Source organism: Elgaria multicarinata, chromosome 1 (assembly GCF_023053635.1).
Source record: "Elgaria multicarinata webbii isolate HBS135686 ecotype San Diego chromosome 1, rElgMul1.1.pri, whole genome shotgun sequence".
NCBI classification, from domain to species: Eukaryota; Metazoa; Chordata; class Lepidosauria; order Squamata; family Anguidae; genus Elgaria; species Elgaria multicarinata.
The window spans coordinates 135,722,708-135,738,195 of record NC_086171.1 but is presented as its reverse complement, the minus strand read 5'-3'; the positions used below and the strand labels follow the sequence as shown (position 1 = coordinate 135,738,195).

Here is a 15,488-nt window from a genome sequence, read left to right as displayed (position 1 = left end):
GCGAGCCACTCCATTGAACCCAAGGGTCGGGTAAACCTGGCCCCTTATTCAAGCTACACTTCAGAGTATGGGGGACTGGCCTGCGTCATCCCCACTCAATGCTGCACAGCTTGGAGTAGATGAGACAGGAAGGTCCCCAAAGGCAAACTACAGAATATCCTGACACAAGAGCTGCACAGCCCCCAAGAAGCAGGACCTCTGAATTGCCAGTCACCATAAAGATGCCAGACTGCTCACCATCCCTAAACTCATGAGATTCCAGCACTAACCTGCCGCGCTTGACACTTGTGCAGCTTCTTATCTGGCTCATTCCCGCCCGCAAATACAACCCCCGCCCAAGCCATTCCGGCTGGGCAAGAATCGGACATGCTTCTATAATCATTGAGGATCAGAGGTGGGGCTGAACTGACATGCATTTTCAGCTTAAAAGCACTCATATAAAATACCCCTTAGGTTTCAGCAAAGTTAACCTATTTATATTGCTCCCTCATGCATTCTCCCAAGCCATATTCTGTGAAGCTGCACACAGAAGCCTCCTGCTCTGTTGACTCACTTTTAAATTGTCAGGTAGAGCAGCTGACCTACTGACAGATATCACCTTTAAATACTAAAAATCATATTAAATATCTCAAAAGAAATAATACCTGGGTTAGTAAGACCAGAGACTTGTCTCTTTTCTGGTACCATTTGTTTTTTGCTGCCTAATCATAGCGATCCTAAAGCCTTGGATTTCTATGAGCAGTACTCACTTACACCATGGGGGAGAGAGAGAAAAACATGTTTTGTTGAAACCAGAAACCATCAAGTGGTTTATAGCACAATTCTATATATGTCCACACAGAAGCAAGTCCCACTGATTTCAATGGTGCTTTCTCCTAGGTAAGTGTGTATAGGATTGCAGCCACAACCTAGTAATTTTATTTGTGTATGACCCATCTCTGGCAAGCTGATTTGTGAAAGCCTTAAACATTTCAAGACCCAACATTTTGAAATTATATCTGATCAAAATCTTGCTTTCTACTACAAATGTGTGGACAATTCAGTAAGCCTGCTGTACTGAAGGCCAATTCCGACATTTTGCTAACAGAGTTCATATGAGATTATGGAATGTAAATGTAGGGCCAATCTACACCAAGCAGGATATAACACTTTTAAAACGGTATAAAACTGTATATGTTATGTGTCCTGGGCCTGAACAGTTGTCATAACCATTGTAAACTGTTATAAGCAGTAGTGTAGATACTGCCGTTATCCTGATGTTTTAACTTGTGGTGCTAACTAGAGACGTAAAATTTCTGAAAATTTTGAAGCCATGGGAAAAAAACCATTTTTTCCCCAGGGGGTTTCAGGAAAAAACAGATTTTGGGGGGGGGGAGGGGAATTGAAATAATGCAGTATTAGCACTTTTTACAGATCGAAAGTCACTTTGTTACTTTAGGAACATAAAATGTAATTATGTCCAAGTTGGTTTGGCATAAAATTATTACATTTGGTATATAAAAGTACAGTGCATTCAAACAATTATTACAAATTGAATTTACTTTTTTAATTTTTTTTTAAAAAAATTGTAACAAATGGAGCTACAAGCTCCTGAATTGTTAGGAACACCTGAACTGTAAGGAACTTCTCTAGTTTTGCCAGTTTATGAGGAGCAGGCAAACTCATTTTCTGAGCCATAGCTATCACTATCAGTTTCAGTCTCTGTTTCAATGGCAGTGCCCCCTAGAGGCAGAAATGCATCTTGCTCTTGCATTTGAGAGTTGTAGGTCATAGCTAGATGGGGTGATCCCTGGGATGATCCCTGTGCGTCCACATGACGGACAGGGGATCCAGGGAGCAGGGAGGAATGATGTTGTGTCTTTCCCAAGCCCTCATACTTTCAATGGGAGGCAAATGATGAAGCTTGCTAAGTAATCCACAAAGATTTTATTAAGCAACAAACTTCTCTTTAACCTGAATAGTGTCTACCTCTTTGAAAGGAAACGCCTTAAGCAATTACTATGAAAACTAAGCAAGACAATTGTCTGTTCAAGAAGAGAGAGAGGAGTTACTTCTCAAATGCTTGTAACTTCAAGGCGCCTGGTGCGGTGGTAGTTTCTGGCGCAATCTCTCCGACTTTCTCATGGCTTCTTTACACGCTGTGCGTTTGAGCTTCCGGCAGATTCTAGCATCAGTTAGTGTTTCAGAATGCTCAACCCCGAAGCTCCCTCATTTCCCTCTGAGGGTGTAGGATTTGGCCTTGAGGAGATAAGTCCTGGAGTGGACTGATTTCCAGCTGAGGAATCTCCCATGAGAGCTTGCTCCCCCACTGGTACAGCCTGGCTGGTGTCTGGCGCTGCGTCTTCTAGTTCTGAATCTGATTCTGATTGATTACCTGAAACCCCTTCTCCCTAAAAAGGGGCAGTAGGGTTAGACACCCTCCCCTTCAAGCCCGCTTTTTCCAGTCTCAGGGTGATCCCGAGACTGTGGAACGTGTGTGCGGGTGTCCCAGTTTGCCCCAGTTCCTCACGGTTACTCACGAGGAGCAGGGACCCGCACAGGGGGTGCAGAGCTCCTTGGGAGCTCTGTGCCTATTGGGGGTGGGGTGGGGTGAGCGGGGGAAATTAAATTTTTTTAAAAAATATTTACCTTCTGCGCATGAGCGCTTGTGCACTCCTTCTTTAAAACAAAAAATGGTGGCTGTGATGTCGCACACCATGTGTAGACCAGTGCGACAATCTCGCGATCATAAAATTGCGAGATTGTTGCGGTACAACCCCCTGGTCTAGCTGAGGCCCAAGTCTCAATTAGTAACCTAGGTCTTGTTTGTCCTTGGTGCACAGAAACTGTAATAACGTCATACTGCACATAGTTTTTAGAAATCATTTGGAGAAGTAAATATCTGAACACCTTGTTTTAAACATTTTATTCATCATGCTAAAATAAAACATCCTATAATCCATTTCTTCTTTTTTTTAAAAAAAAAAAAATCCAATTTTTTTTTGCGGGGGGTGGGGAATCAAAAAAGGCTTTGGAAAAAAATGTGGGGCGGGGAATTTTCCCCGAATTTTTCCATTTATTTTCTGGGCCTTCAGATCTCCAGTGACAACAACCATTAAATGTCTTGGGACTGAGTTAATTCACACATCAATTTTGAATTATTACGGTTTCAAGTGTTCTGACTTAACGTACAGTATGTCAGTGATCCTTTTAAGAATCTTATAACAGCACAACAGTTTACAGTATTATTTCCCCCGTATTGGAGATGAGAGCCTGAAAAGGGGAGAATCATAGTTTGTTTACAGTTTCCTTGTGACTTTGAGGGGAGCAATCCTGATTTCTCTTTGTGCACAAATGCACATGCCCTAAAAAGTGTATTTTGTGAACAGGACAATCATGCTTATTGCTGGTAGCAGTCTCCACAGTCATGGAGACATTTTCCTAGCTGACACACTCCCAAGAATTGATGCTGACCATATAATTAGCTGGTTCACGTGAGACATTTTTCCATTTGAGTGAGACAGTCAGGAAAATTCACATGTATACGATGGTGTAAGCCAGCCTTCTGGAATGCTATATAGCAAGATTTTAGAAGTTATTTTTATTATTACTAGCACTGAGAATAAGCACATTTTTAAATGGGTACATAAACAGACTATTTTAAGCATAGTAAAGTAGTGTTATCCACTGTGTACAGTACTACATTGGCAGTAATACAGGAAACCTCGAAGGGGAAAATGTGATGGCGATTAATGGCTCCTTTGTTCAGACATGCTGTTTACTTCACTGCACTATACTAAATAGAAGAATTTCTTAACTTCCATCTATGCATAAAAGAGCAAAGAAGGAAAAAAATATTTAGGATCAGTCAGTTTAATAGAAATTCACTAAGCATTTCAGCAGCAGTGATAGCATCTTCCCAGCAACTTCTTATCTTCCAGAGGTTATTGATGACAGGTAAATTAAACTAGCTTATCACTTCTGCTTCTCAGTTCTATTCAGAAAGATGTGAGATAAAACTCTAGGTTTTACTGAAGCATTTAAGGAAGCCTGGGTATAGTAGTACACATTTCAAATTTGCTGGATGCACCAATGTCTAACAGACATTACCTGCAGTACCTTGTGACTCATTTTTAAAAATACCAATGACAGCGATACCACAAAAGAAGAGCAGTCCTGCCAGAGGACTTCTGTACTGAGATGAGGTAATGAAATAAACAAAATCAAATTTGAAGGCCAGCCTGACAGCACGTGAGCTTATTAAAGTTATTGTGGTGAAAAAGCTAAACAGCAGCATAATGTCAGATTTGAGTTATGTCAGATTAAAATTCAGTACAGTTCAAACCTTTGATCAACAAATTTACCTTTTCTATCAGGGTGCACAATCTTTTTGGCACTGAGGGATGCATGATGCTGGATCAGGGCTGCACCTGCATGCATACGCATAGGTATGCACACACACATACACACACACATAATCTTGGTACAGTTCCCTCTTTCCTTGCTGCTCTCGAGGAGGGAGTGGAGATACAGGTGGTGGTGGTGGTGGTGGTGGTGGGCATTCAGTGGTGAAGTTGGTGGGTGACTACAGAAAAGGCCTTGGAAGGATGCTTGATGCAGCACTTGGGCAGGTTGTGAACCTCTGCTTTCTACTAATATTTTGTGGGTACATAATATTGCTATACTGCTCACATCAGAACCTGACCCCAGAACAATTTATTCACACATTTTGGCTGTAAAACTACATGAAGTTACTCAGATGCAAATCCACTGTTTTCAATAGGCCTTACTCTAAACTAAAGCTAAGGGGTTTTTTTATCAGCTGTTTTTAAAAGCTGTAAATGAACCATTTGTCAAGCATTCCCATAACAAGATTTCGATAGCTGTATTTCAAAGGTATACAAGCATCTCTGAAGAACTTTCTACAAACAAGTAGTTCAGCCAGCAAAAACTGATTTTTTAAAAAATGTAAATGCTAGTAAATGTTCTCAAGAAGTACGCATATGTCTACTATACTTTGACTTTATTGTTTTTTAAAAAATCAAATAGGAATTCTTTTGACAGACTTTCTTAAAAATGTAAATGCTAGTCTGTCAACAGAATGAATATTTATTATTTGATTTTTGAAAAACACCAGAGATGTTTATAATCTGGTGTCACTTACTGATGTCATGGTAGTCATGATTTCATCAGGCTTTTCATTAATGACTGACTCATTGATGCTGTCCCATTTTATAAAGTACCCATAAAATGAGTTGCATCCAACAGTGCCGTTCCATTTGTTGAAGGACATTTTATCCAGCAGAGTACTCTGTTAATGGAAGGAGATGAAAGTCATTTTTGCTAATCACGATTCCCAGCTTTGCACCCTGAAAAGCTGTTCCAGATGGTTGGGAGACTCTCCAGAAAATCGTGGAAGGTGTTGCAGGGGGCTCTAGGGGAAACTCATGAAAAATGCCTTTCTCTGTTTTGTTAGCAGAAACTTTTGCTGGGTCGAAAGTCCTTCTGTAGGATGCAACCCAATAGGATCATCTGGAAAATAATCAAACAAAAATATCTTCTCTATTCCATCATCTTCCACCAAAATCAAAAGGGTCTCATTACTTCACAGAAGCTAAAATAAAGTACCTTAATAGTTTCCAATTTACCTTTCCAAAATTGACTTAGGCTGAATATTGCCTGTTCAACCTATACTTCTTGAAGTGTTTGTGGGAAATTAGGTTCTGCCCCCTTCTTTGGGGCACAATCCAGCATACAGTTAAATGTGCTTAAGGCCCACAAAAATCACCGTTTTATATTAGCTGAAGTGTAAAATTAACTCAGTTTGTAAAACTGCTGCTACAAAAGGATCAATTGTTCTTATACACAGTGACATATGTGAATGATTTTGTTCTGACTTTTATACTGCCTGTTTGGTGCATTCTCTTCCCCTCCTTATTGCTTTATTATGATTTTATTAGAATGTAAGCCTATGCGGCAGGGTCTTGCTATTTAATGTTTTACTCTGTACAGCACCATTTACATTAATGGAGCTACATAAATAAATAAATAAATAATAATAATAATAATGATATAAATAACATACCCCTGTTGCAAATAATGTGATCCAAATACATAGATTTAATGTTATATCACTGTGAGAACCAATGTATTCAGCATGTGAGATGGAAATTTAAAATAAGTACTTGCAGAAGCAGCATGATGATGCTGGTGACATTTGTGCTGGGGTATTTGTGCTGACTCTGGGAAGAAGTAAAATCCCAAGATGCTATTACACTGAAACAATGGATCCTGGAGTACAAAAACCTGTTCTATTTCCTCATTCCTTTCATAATATGCTAAGCAGCACCATCATTCCTTTCAATAATAATTCTTTTACTAGCTTCTTATCGCCTCTACCTTACTTGGTGTTTTTTGCTGCTTATTCTGCCTCTATCCTTTTCTGCAGTCCTCTCATAACTGCGACCTCCTGCTTTTAGAACATAGAACCTGGAATTTGTCAAAGTTAGTATGGAAGCAAGGGGGGTCCTCAGACTCTTCTAACTACCCTGTTTCCCCGAAAGTAAGACATCCCCTGAAAATAAGACCTACTTCCAGTTTTGCCTCTCGCTGTACTATAAGGCATCCCCCCGAAAATAAGACCTTTTTTTTTGTTCAACAATAAATGTGTACCGTATTCTTCTTCATGGAAAAATAAGACATCCCCTGAAAATAAGACCTAGCGCATCTTTGGGAGCAAAAATTAATATAAGACACTGTCTTATTTTCGGGGAAACACGGTAGCTGTGGATCTCTCTTTGTACTGTAGCAGAGACAGAATTAAAACTGTTGCTGGTGAAATGTCTGAAGAATATATTCCAGCCTTTACTTGTGAGTCCCTTGGCAGCACCCACAGGCAGCTTCCAAGGCATTGGTTCTTTGCTCTGACCGGTCAAGCCTGTCCTACTATTAGAGGCTCTTTATTTTCGTACGGCCAGTTCCATCAGCATGTTGAAATCGTTAAGGTAGATAGATTAGAACTTGTGTTCTGTTCGCAGCTCCGTCTAGAATGCCATACAAAGTTGTTGTTTCGCAAAAGTAAGGAGTTAAAACATGACCAATAGAAGAAACTGTACTTGCAGTGGCACGGCAATCTCATTTCTGTAAAGTTTTGAATCATGTCAAGAAATAGTAGGAAGAACAGGTTTCCATTTAAAGCTATTCTAAATATTTCAACAGCTGAGAGAGCAGAATTTCTTGTTAAAGTGCTGCCAGTAGAATATGAACATACTGGTGGAAAGAAAAGCAGCACCTTTCAAAAATATACTTTTGATATTAAGAAACACAATTTCAAAACAAGAAATAATGGCATCTTCCTACGACATTTCTTATTTTTCCCATAAACAACAAATAAAGGAGATTGTCTAGGTCTTGCCAGTGCTGCTATTTGGTGATTATCCCTATATCTTGTACATTTCTTATGTCCTATATTACATTACATTTTCCAAATTATTTGTGCAAAAACAAAAGGTGGAAGCCAAAATCATGTGAGCAGAAGTCCACTCATGCAATTGGACTTTCTCCCTTCCTCCTACAATACCCACGGCCCTTGAAAATCTGCTCAAGACAGTCCTCCAGAACAGATTTTGAGGGTGTACTGGGGGCTGTGGGGAAAAAGGGGATATTCCCCTCCCAGTTCTGCAAACAAAAGCGGTTCCCTTAACATAATAACTGCCTTTGATTTTAGCCAAATTTATCTTCTCTCTCTCTCTCTCTCTTTGTATCTACAATAATTGTTATAAACAGCTACAATAGGGGAAAATACTTTAAAGTATTTGTCAGTTATACTTTTTTATTGCCAATTAGTGAAGTCCTTAGTTCACCTGGAGATATCTGTGTCTTTTTAATTGCTTGAGCCACTATCAGAAGTACATTGGTTAATTATAGAATTTCATTTCTCTTCTGGCCCTGAAATGATTGCCCAGTCTCTTTAATATGCAAGGTGGTTAAGAAGTAGTCATGGAAGAGGACAGGTGAAACCTCTATGCTCCTGATAAAAGTAAGACTTTAGTAGATAGGCTGCCACATTCAAATGGTCATGCATGCCCCGTGAATCAGACTTTTCCCTGTGAATTGGACCTTGAGTCTGAGCACTGCATAGGATCAAAACTTGTGACATCCTTTGTTCCTGAATGTATATTAAAGAAATTAAAGTCTCCTTTTCTCTGCCTTACCTGTAGACTAAAGCTCCTGTTTAAAGAAACAACACAGATTCAAATCAAGGATCTTGGTTACACTGCCTAAGTATGATAACAAGATTCTTCTCCCAGGACAAACTGGGGCCACAGCTAGACCTAAGGTTTATCCTGGGATCATCCAGGATTCACCCCTGCCTGAGTACTGGATCCCCTGTGTGTCACCTAGATGTACAGGTTTGACTCCTGGACGATCCAGGGATAAACCTTAGGTCTAGCTATGGCCTGAGTGTTAAAATGTATCATTCTAGAGAAAATCAGTTCTTAGTTTAAATTCTACATTCTTATTGTTGTTTTTAATGCCTGAAATTATATTTTCCAGCCAAATGTTTCTCTCTTTCTTTCCCTCACTAATGGTTCTTGTTAGGTGCTTGAATTACATTGGTATACATAAATATATAAATAAATAATAATAATAATAATAATAATATATAAATACATAATATAATAATAATAATAATAAGAAGAAGAAGAAGAAGAAGAAGAAGAAGAAGAAGAAGAAGAAGAAGAATATGCTCTGTTTCAAATACAGCAGAGAAAGAGCAGGTGGTGATTAGGAAAGTATGGAGAATGAATGATGTGCTTAAACCAGGTATATTGAACATCTTTCTGCCGAAGGGCCAAATTCCATTTATGAGGACCTCGCAGGGTGCATATTTCAGTGGCTGGACAGAGCCAAAGGCAAAAGGATTAGGCCAAAGGCCAAAATATTTTTTAAAAAACAAAAAAAAACCCCACCCCAGCATATTTTAGTTTAATGTGCTTACTCCTAGCAACTAAGCCTTAGAAGAAGCATTTCCCCCTTTCAGAATGGGGAAAAAACTGCATAAAAGCCAGAAAAATACCAAACGATTGATGGTAGAAGGAAAGGTGCACGGCCATCTTGGAAACCCTAGAGGGCAGTTTGGACCCCCATGTGGGCCAGATTTGGCCCGTGGGGTGAAGTTCTGCAATCTTGGCATAAACCTATGATGGCTAATTTCTTCAAAGGACACATGGCTATTACTCTTAAGTTAGTCTTAAATCCCACATCGTAGAAGAAAGTATGCTTTGTATCCATTGCTGACAATTATATCAAAGAAATTCAGGCTAGAATCCTACATACTCTTACCTGGGAGTGGGTCCCATTGAACCCAACATCTGAATAGGCATGTACAGGGTTGCATTGACAGTGAGCTTTTCCTTGTTTGCAACAATGAATTTTATTCACTAACTAAAGTTAGACTTTTCCCTAATACATCATGTCATAAAACCTTCATACACACAAGCCCTGTATTGTAACTCCCTTGTCTCTGTTTGTGTTGTAGCAAAGATGTTCTCTTCCACCCCAATAACCAACAAAAACATATTTTTGTCACATAAGAACTTTGGCAGCTATCAGCTGTGGAACAGATGTATGTGATAAAATTGCTGTCTGGTACAGAACACAAATTAAGCTGTCACACAGAAATCATTCGGACCAACTCCAGGTTTGGACAGTAAATATAAAAGACACCCAATAAGCTCCATACAGTTGGGTATACTCTATTGTATATAGTTGCACTAAGTAAATTTCCTTCAAATACATTTATTATGCACATGTAAAAATTCTGTACATTACAAAATCTGCATCAATATGTGGAGATGCAGGAGGAACATGTGTTTTATGCAGAAATATAATGTTAAATCCTCATCCTTGTGCACATCTAGATATGCCCAGAAAAAATGCAGCAGTGGCCAAAAAGGAAAGTAAACGCAAAGGAGAAAATTACTTCTCAAGACAGACTCCAGTATTTGAACCAGCAGTTTTAGAAATGCTCTGTCAGACGTTTTGCTATTTGCCACCAGCCAAATCAGAAATTCAGAAATGCTGGGACTACAATGCTTTTGTAGTCCAAAACATCTGGAGGGCATCATGTTGGGGGAATACTGTATTAACAGTTACAAAACAACCAGATAATTTTCATTCATTATCTTCCTTATACACATGGTTCTCTTTTTCCCTATATTATGCTGCAGTATCATTAACAGCAGCAATTTCCTGAATGCTCAGGATGTCTTCATGAAACAGAATGGTTGATAATATGCCCAGTGGGGCCAAATGCATGCCAGCTTTTTTTCTTGAAAGACTCTACTTTCTATAATGACTCCACTCCTATTACCAATACAGATTTTACAATAATTAGCTTCAACTTTAGTATCTATAGTGCACTCCTATGGGTTTCCTATATTCAAAAAAGAGGGAGGGAGGGAAATGCATGCATTTTTTTACATCAGATGCAACTGTAAAATATCACTCCAGTAAAAATCAATGCCTGCTAATTTACTACAAGACAAGGAAGTATAACATGAAGTACTCAATATAATAAAGTGGGAGATGAACAAGGCAAGTTGAAAACAATAGTGTTCACTGAAGAAAGCGAAATACTGCATAATTCCAGAGATGTTTCCATACAGCCAAAAATGAGTCTTTCTACTGAAACATAGGGATACGAGCTCACATTGTTTTCTTTCCACTTAAGACTCCACTATGAATCCGTGACAGTTTACAAATGGAAGGCTATTATGCTGAAAGCCAACAAAATGTTAAAAAGTTAACAAGAACGTGTTGTTAAAATTGACAATAGGAAACTGCAGTTCTATTAGAAATTTCCTTGCAGAAAAAAATCATTGTAGTTTCATGGGATAGTTTTGCTTGGAGAAACAATTATTTTTTGCACTGTCCCCCCACGTCCTATCTGGCAGCATCATGACAATGGTCCTTCTCTGTGGTAGCACCGTCAGTCTGGAATGACCCACACACACTTCGATACATCAGGCACCATGACTGTGTGATAGGTATTTAAAATTTACTTGTTTACTCTGGCTTTTCCCAGTCAATAACTTATCTAAACACTGTTCTGCTTTTATTATTTTGTATTATGCTATGAACTGCTTTGGGGTTTCTAAAATGGGAAGCAGTATATAAATATTCTAAAAGTAAAGTAAATAATAAATAAAATATGTAATGTAAATATTGTATACAGGATTTCATTGCGTTGATGCATATGTAAAAACAAACAAGAATCAAAACAGTGAAAAAAGCTATGGAACAGTTGAATTCTAGAATCATCCCCCCAACTAACTTTCAGTAAATAGTGCCCACGTAGTCTGGAGAAGTATTTCTGAATTTAAAAGCAGATCTTATACAAAAATTGCAAAGATCATAGAATGTAACATTATTTTAGAAAGCAATAAAATCTGTTGTTTTAATCTAATTAAACTGTATGGGGAAGTTGGAAGGTAGGACATTAAATTCACTGACACAGAGTAATTTAACATTTCTTTTGTTTGATCTAAACAGTAACCTGCAAACATAATACTTTGCAGCCTGTAAATCCCCCTTAAAACAATGCAATTTACTTTTAAGTAAACATAGTTAAGCTTAAGGTTGCAAAAACTACAAGGCTTAATTCCTAAATGTTCACACTGAAGAATTATTTTTATTCTAAAAATGTCTTAATTCATCACACCTTTAATAAACTATTTCAAAAACTTCAAAAATTGATCCAAACTCCTAAGCATGTTTGTTCACAAGTAAGTCCCACTGACTTCAAACAGGGTTCCTAATAACGGTTTAGGATTGCAGTCTGAAAGGCTAAACACTATAAATATTTTAGAGCTTATTTTATAACCTATTTTGAATGTTAAAACATTTGTACAAAAACATACACTGGGTTCCATCCAATATTGGTCTAATTTATGTCCCTTTGATTCCAATGAGTCTATTCTACGTATGACTAACATTGGATACAACCCATAATATAAATATATCTAAATACAAATTAAAAGTAATTACAGCAACACTGTTTCTTCAATCAGAAACAAACGAATTGTATGTAAGTACACAACATAGCGACAATCACTATTACCGTATCCAAAATACTTTAAGATCCAAGAAACAGTGAACTTCCCAGAGTTTTATGTTAATTTCTGACCCAAGCATTTCAAAAGTTGCTTATTGAGAAAACATTACCATTTCTTCCATAGTAGAATTCTTCCTTTTTAGCCATATTCTTGTGTCCTGGATTAGTGCAATTTATAACTGCAAGAACCTTTTCAATAAGAACAGTTTGTGCAGTCAGTTTATGTCCACAAATTATTATTGGACTAGGTTTAAAAATAAAGTTAACTGAGTGGCAAAAGGTTGTCCAATAAGGATAGAATTTACAGTGGAGGCAGGACTTTCTGCTAATAGAAAAACAATATCATCCAATGCCAACATAAGGCTGGTGCTATAAATGTCACAGAAGCAAGAATACTACTCCCACAGCAAACCATCTCTTTCCAAGAACACACATACAGAAATCTCCACCAAAATCACATAGGTTGGGAAGCAATGCTACCCAGTAGATTATGTCCTGAACAGTTGGTTTTTTGTTTTTTTTTAAAGGTGTAATTCACTGTTTTAGTGTCAACGTGTGTGTGTGTGTGTGTGTGTGTGTGTGTCTGTGTGTTCCCTCCCAGTATTCTAAAAATAATTATTCTTTACATATATAGACAGAGTGCATCACATTCATTCATTGAATTGATATATAAATATTCCACACATTCTGCTTTATGCATTCTCCAATTATTTATTTTAATATGGTAACAGCTGCAATCTCATCTTGTCTCTTTCAGTTGCTATGAGGCTTTCCTTCAATCTCCTATCAGAGCCTCAGTCTTTGGAGATCCATTCAATATTTCCTCTCATTTGTTCACACATGGATTAGCAAGAAAGGGTAGTTGTCAGTAGGGATGTGCTCCGCTCCAATTAGAAGCGTAGAAGCAGAAGCGAATTGGCCTGTTCCGCCTTGCCCAGAGGCGGAGTAGAAGCGGACCGTGGACCCCTAGAAGCAAGGCGAAGAGAAGCGCCCATTTTCGGAGCGCTTCTCTTTCCGCGGACCCATCCGATCGCCATTTTGAAACATTTCGCCCATAGGATTGCATTGCAGAAAAGAAAAGGGGATAACTGTGTTGTTTTTGAAGCTATCTTTCTGAAACTTCTTGTGCTTAGAGAGTCATGGCTGGGGGTCATTTTGAGCCTACTCTCAGCTCTCTGTGAGGTGCGGTTCGCTTGCTAGAATTTTTAAAAAAGTAGGATAAAGGCGGGAAAAAGATTACCTTTTCGATTGCTGAGGGGCAGAGTCAACTCGCGGTCATGATCACATGATCCCAAAGTTGGAAGAGGGGATAGGCAAAATGGGTAACTTGGGGTTCTGGGAAACTTCTCTTTCTTAGTCTGAATGGAGTTTTCCCAGTGTTTTTTTAAAACAGTAGCTCCACCAAATGCACAAACACAACCTGAAATCATATACTAAGCCAATAATAAGAGATAGAAACACAGCACTGCTACCCACCCTAACTTTGGGGAACAACTGAAAAGATGTGGTGCAAGGGGATGAGCTCCCCTAGGGCATGCCATGTGGACGTGCTCTCACTCTCTCCTGTACTTGGAAGGCCATCAGAGCCCTCCAAAGAGAGTAACCCGGTGGAGCAATGTCTTTCATGAGTTGAAGTGAGAGCGTTGCTTCTTAAAAGACTGGTCACTATGACCAGTCAAATTGGCAGATGCTTCCCCCTCCCCTGGGCACGTCCCCCTCTTACTGGTAAAAGACAGATATAGCCTTTTTAAAAAAGTTCTTCTTGTTGTTCATTCAGCAACACTGCTGCTTTTAATTACACCCCTCCTTCGTTTATTTATTTATTTATTTATTCCATTTTATATGCATTACTGGCTTATCCTTGGCTCACATCCTTATGCCCCCAGAAATGTCTGCTGCCTGCCTGCCTTCCCTCCCTCCTCCCCTGCCCGCCTCGCAGGGATGGTTTGTGTCTGGCTTTGACTCAGGGGAGAAGTCCTTCCTGCGCTCACTTAGAGTTTTGGAAGTTCCAAATCCATTTTTCAAGTGTGGAAGAAGATTCATTTAGATTGATCTCTACTCCCCAATTCATGGCATGTTGGGATTTCCTTTGAAATGGCCCCATTGAGCTGTCTGCAGGTTTACGCCCCGCCAAAAATCAGGGGATGATGGGATTGCCTTGTACCTTGGCATGATTGTGGGTCTAGATGGCATCTGTGAGTGTGCCCACTTCCCTTTTTTTTATCTGTCCAAATGTCAGAGAACAGTCCACATCTGCAAATGGGGTGCCCAATTTTCATAAATTCCCCAAAAATCAGGGGATGATGGGACTGCCTTGAGTCTGGGCGTGCATGTGTATCCCTGGATAAGCTGTCATGGTGGCGAGTTTGAGGTTTCTAACGTGCAAATTGACGGAGCTATCGAAAGGGGTGTGAATGGGGTGCCCAATTTTCATAAATTCCCCAAAAATCAGGGGATGATGGGATTGCCTTGAGTCTTGGTGTGCGTGTGTATACCTCCATGAGGTGTCATGGTGCCAAACGTGAGATTTCTAACTTTCACAGAAAAAAACTTGTATACTTTTTTAGCTAAATGCAAGCCTATGGGGGGGGAAACGGAGCTCCGATCCGGATCCGGAGCTACGCAGCGGAGCGGAGCGGACATAGGCGGAGCAGGGGCGGAGCGAAGTGGCCCGATCCGCAAATCGCGGATCTGGAAGAGAAGCGGAGCGGGGGGTCTGTGCACACCCCTAGTTGTCAGTTGATTTGATGAATCTTGGTAGTCTCTCTGTTACATCTTGAATACATGCTCCAGGAAGTAAACATGCCTCCCGATATGATACATCTAGTGTACCAGCTGCCTCTGTCCCTTTATGTAGAGAGGCTCCAACAATCATGACGTCTATTCTTCCTTGGGTTGGTGGATATATTCCACCCATCCACATAGGTGTGAGCATCTTCTGAGCCTGTCTGCCATTTGTGTGATACTAGTCTGTGTGCCATTTGTGGGACATGATCCTCTAAATCTTAAGCCTCTAGATTAAAACCCATAGAATCACATTGGCTGAATACTATGTGCTTAAGATTGGTTTAGGGTATATATTAAGCTACATATATCGCTGGATACAAAAGTTTTTTTGTTGTTAAAATTGTTTTTATCTCTTTTTTCAGTAAAATGAACATATTATAAGCCTAATCCTAGAACCTGCTGTGCTATCCTCTAACTATACAGTTTAAGGTATACTAGTTCTTATATATCACAAACTATTGTATTACACTGCTATTGCAGGAATCTTATAAATATAATAAAGTTGCAAGTAGGAACACTGGTACAAATGTAACTCAGAAAGCTACTGTAAACAACAGACAACAAAGATGGAATTCAATATATCAGAACTCAATAAGTTTTTATT

General features: G+C 39.2%; 1 protein-coding gene across 4 annotated transcripts in view; it reads right to left on the bottom strand.

Moving 5' to 3' along the window:
* SLC44A5 (solute carrier family 44 member 5) overlaps positions 1-15,488 on the bottom strand; it is a 211,144-nt gene that overhangs the window by 99,914 nt on the left and 95,742 nt on the right. The window contains exon 1 of one of the 4 annotated variants that reach the window (XM_063137330.1): positions 12,208-12,329. The exons of the other annotated variants lie outside the window; for them this stretch is intronic. Coding sequence (XP_062993400.1) covers positions 12,208-12,244 — 37 coding nt within the window. The 5' untranslated portion in view covers positions 12,245-12,329. Of the gene's footprint in view, positions 1-12,207; positions 12,330-15,488 lie in introns of those variants that run through there. 4 annotated transcript variants of the gene reach the window in all.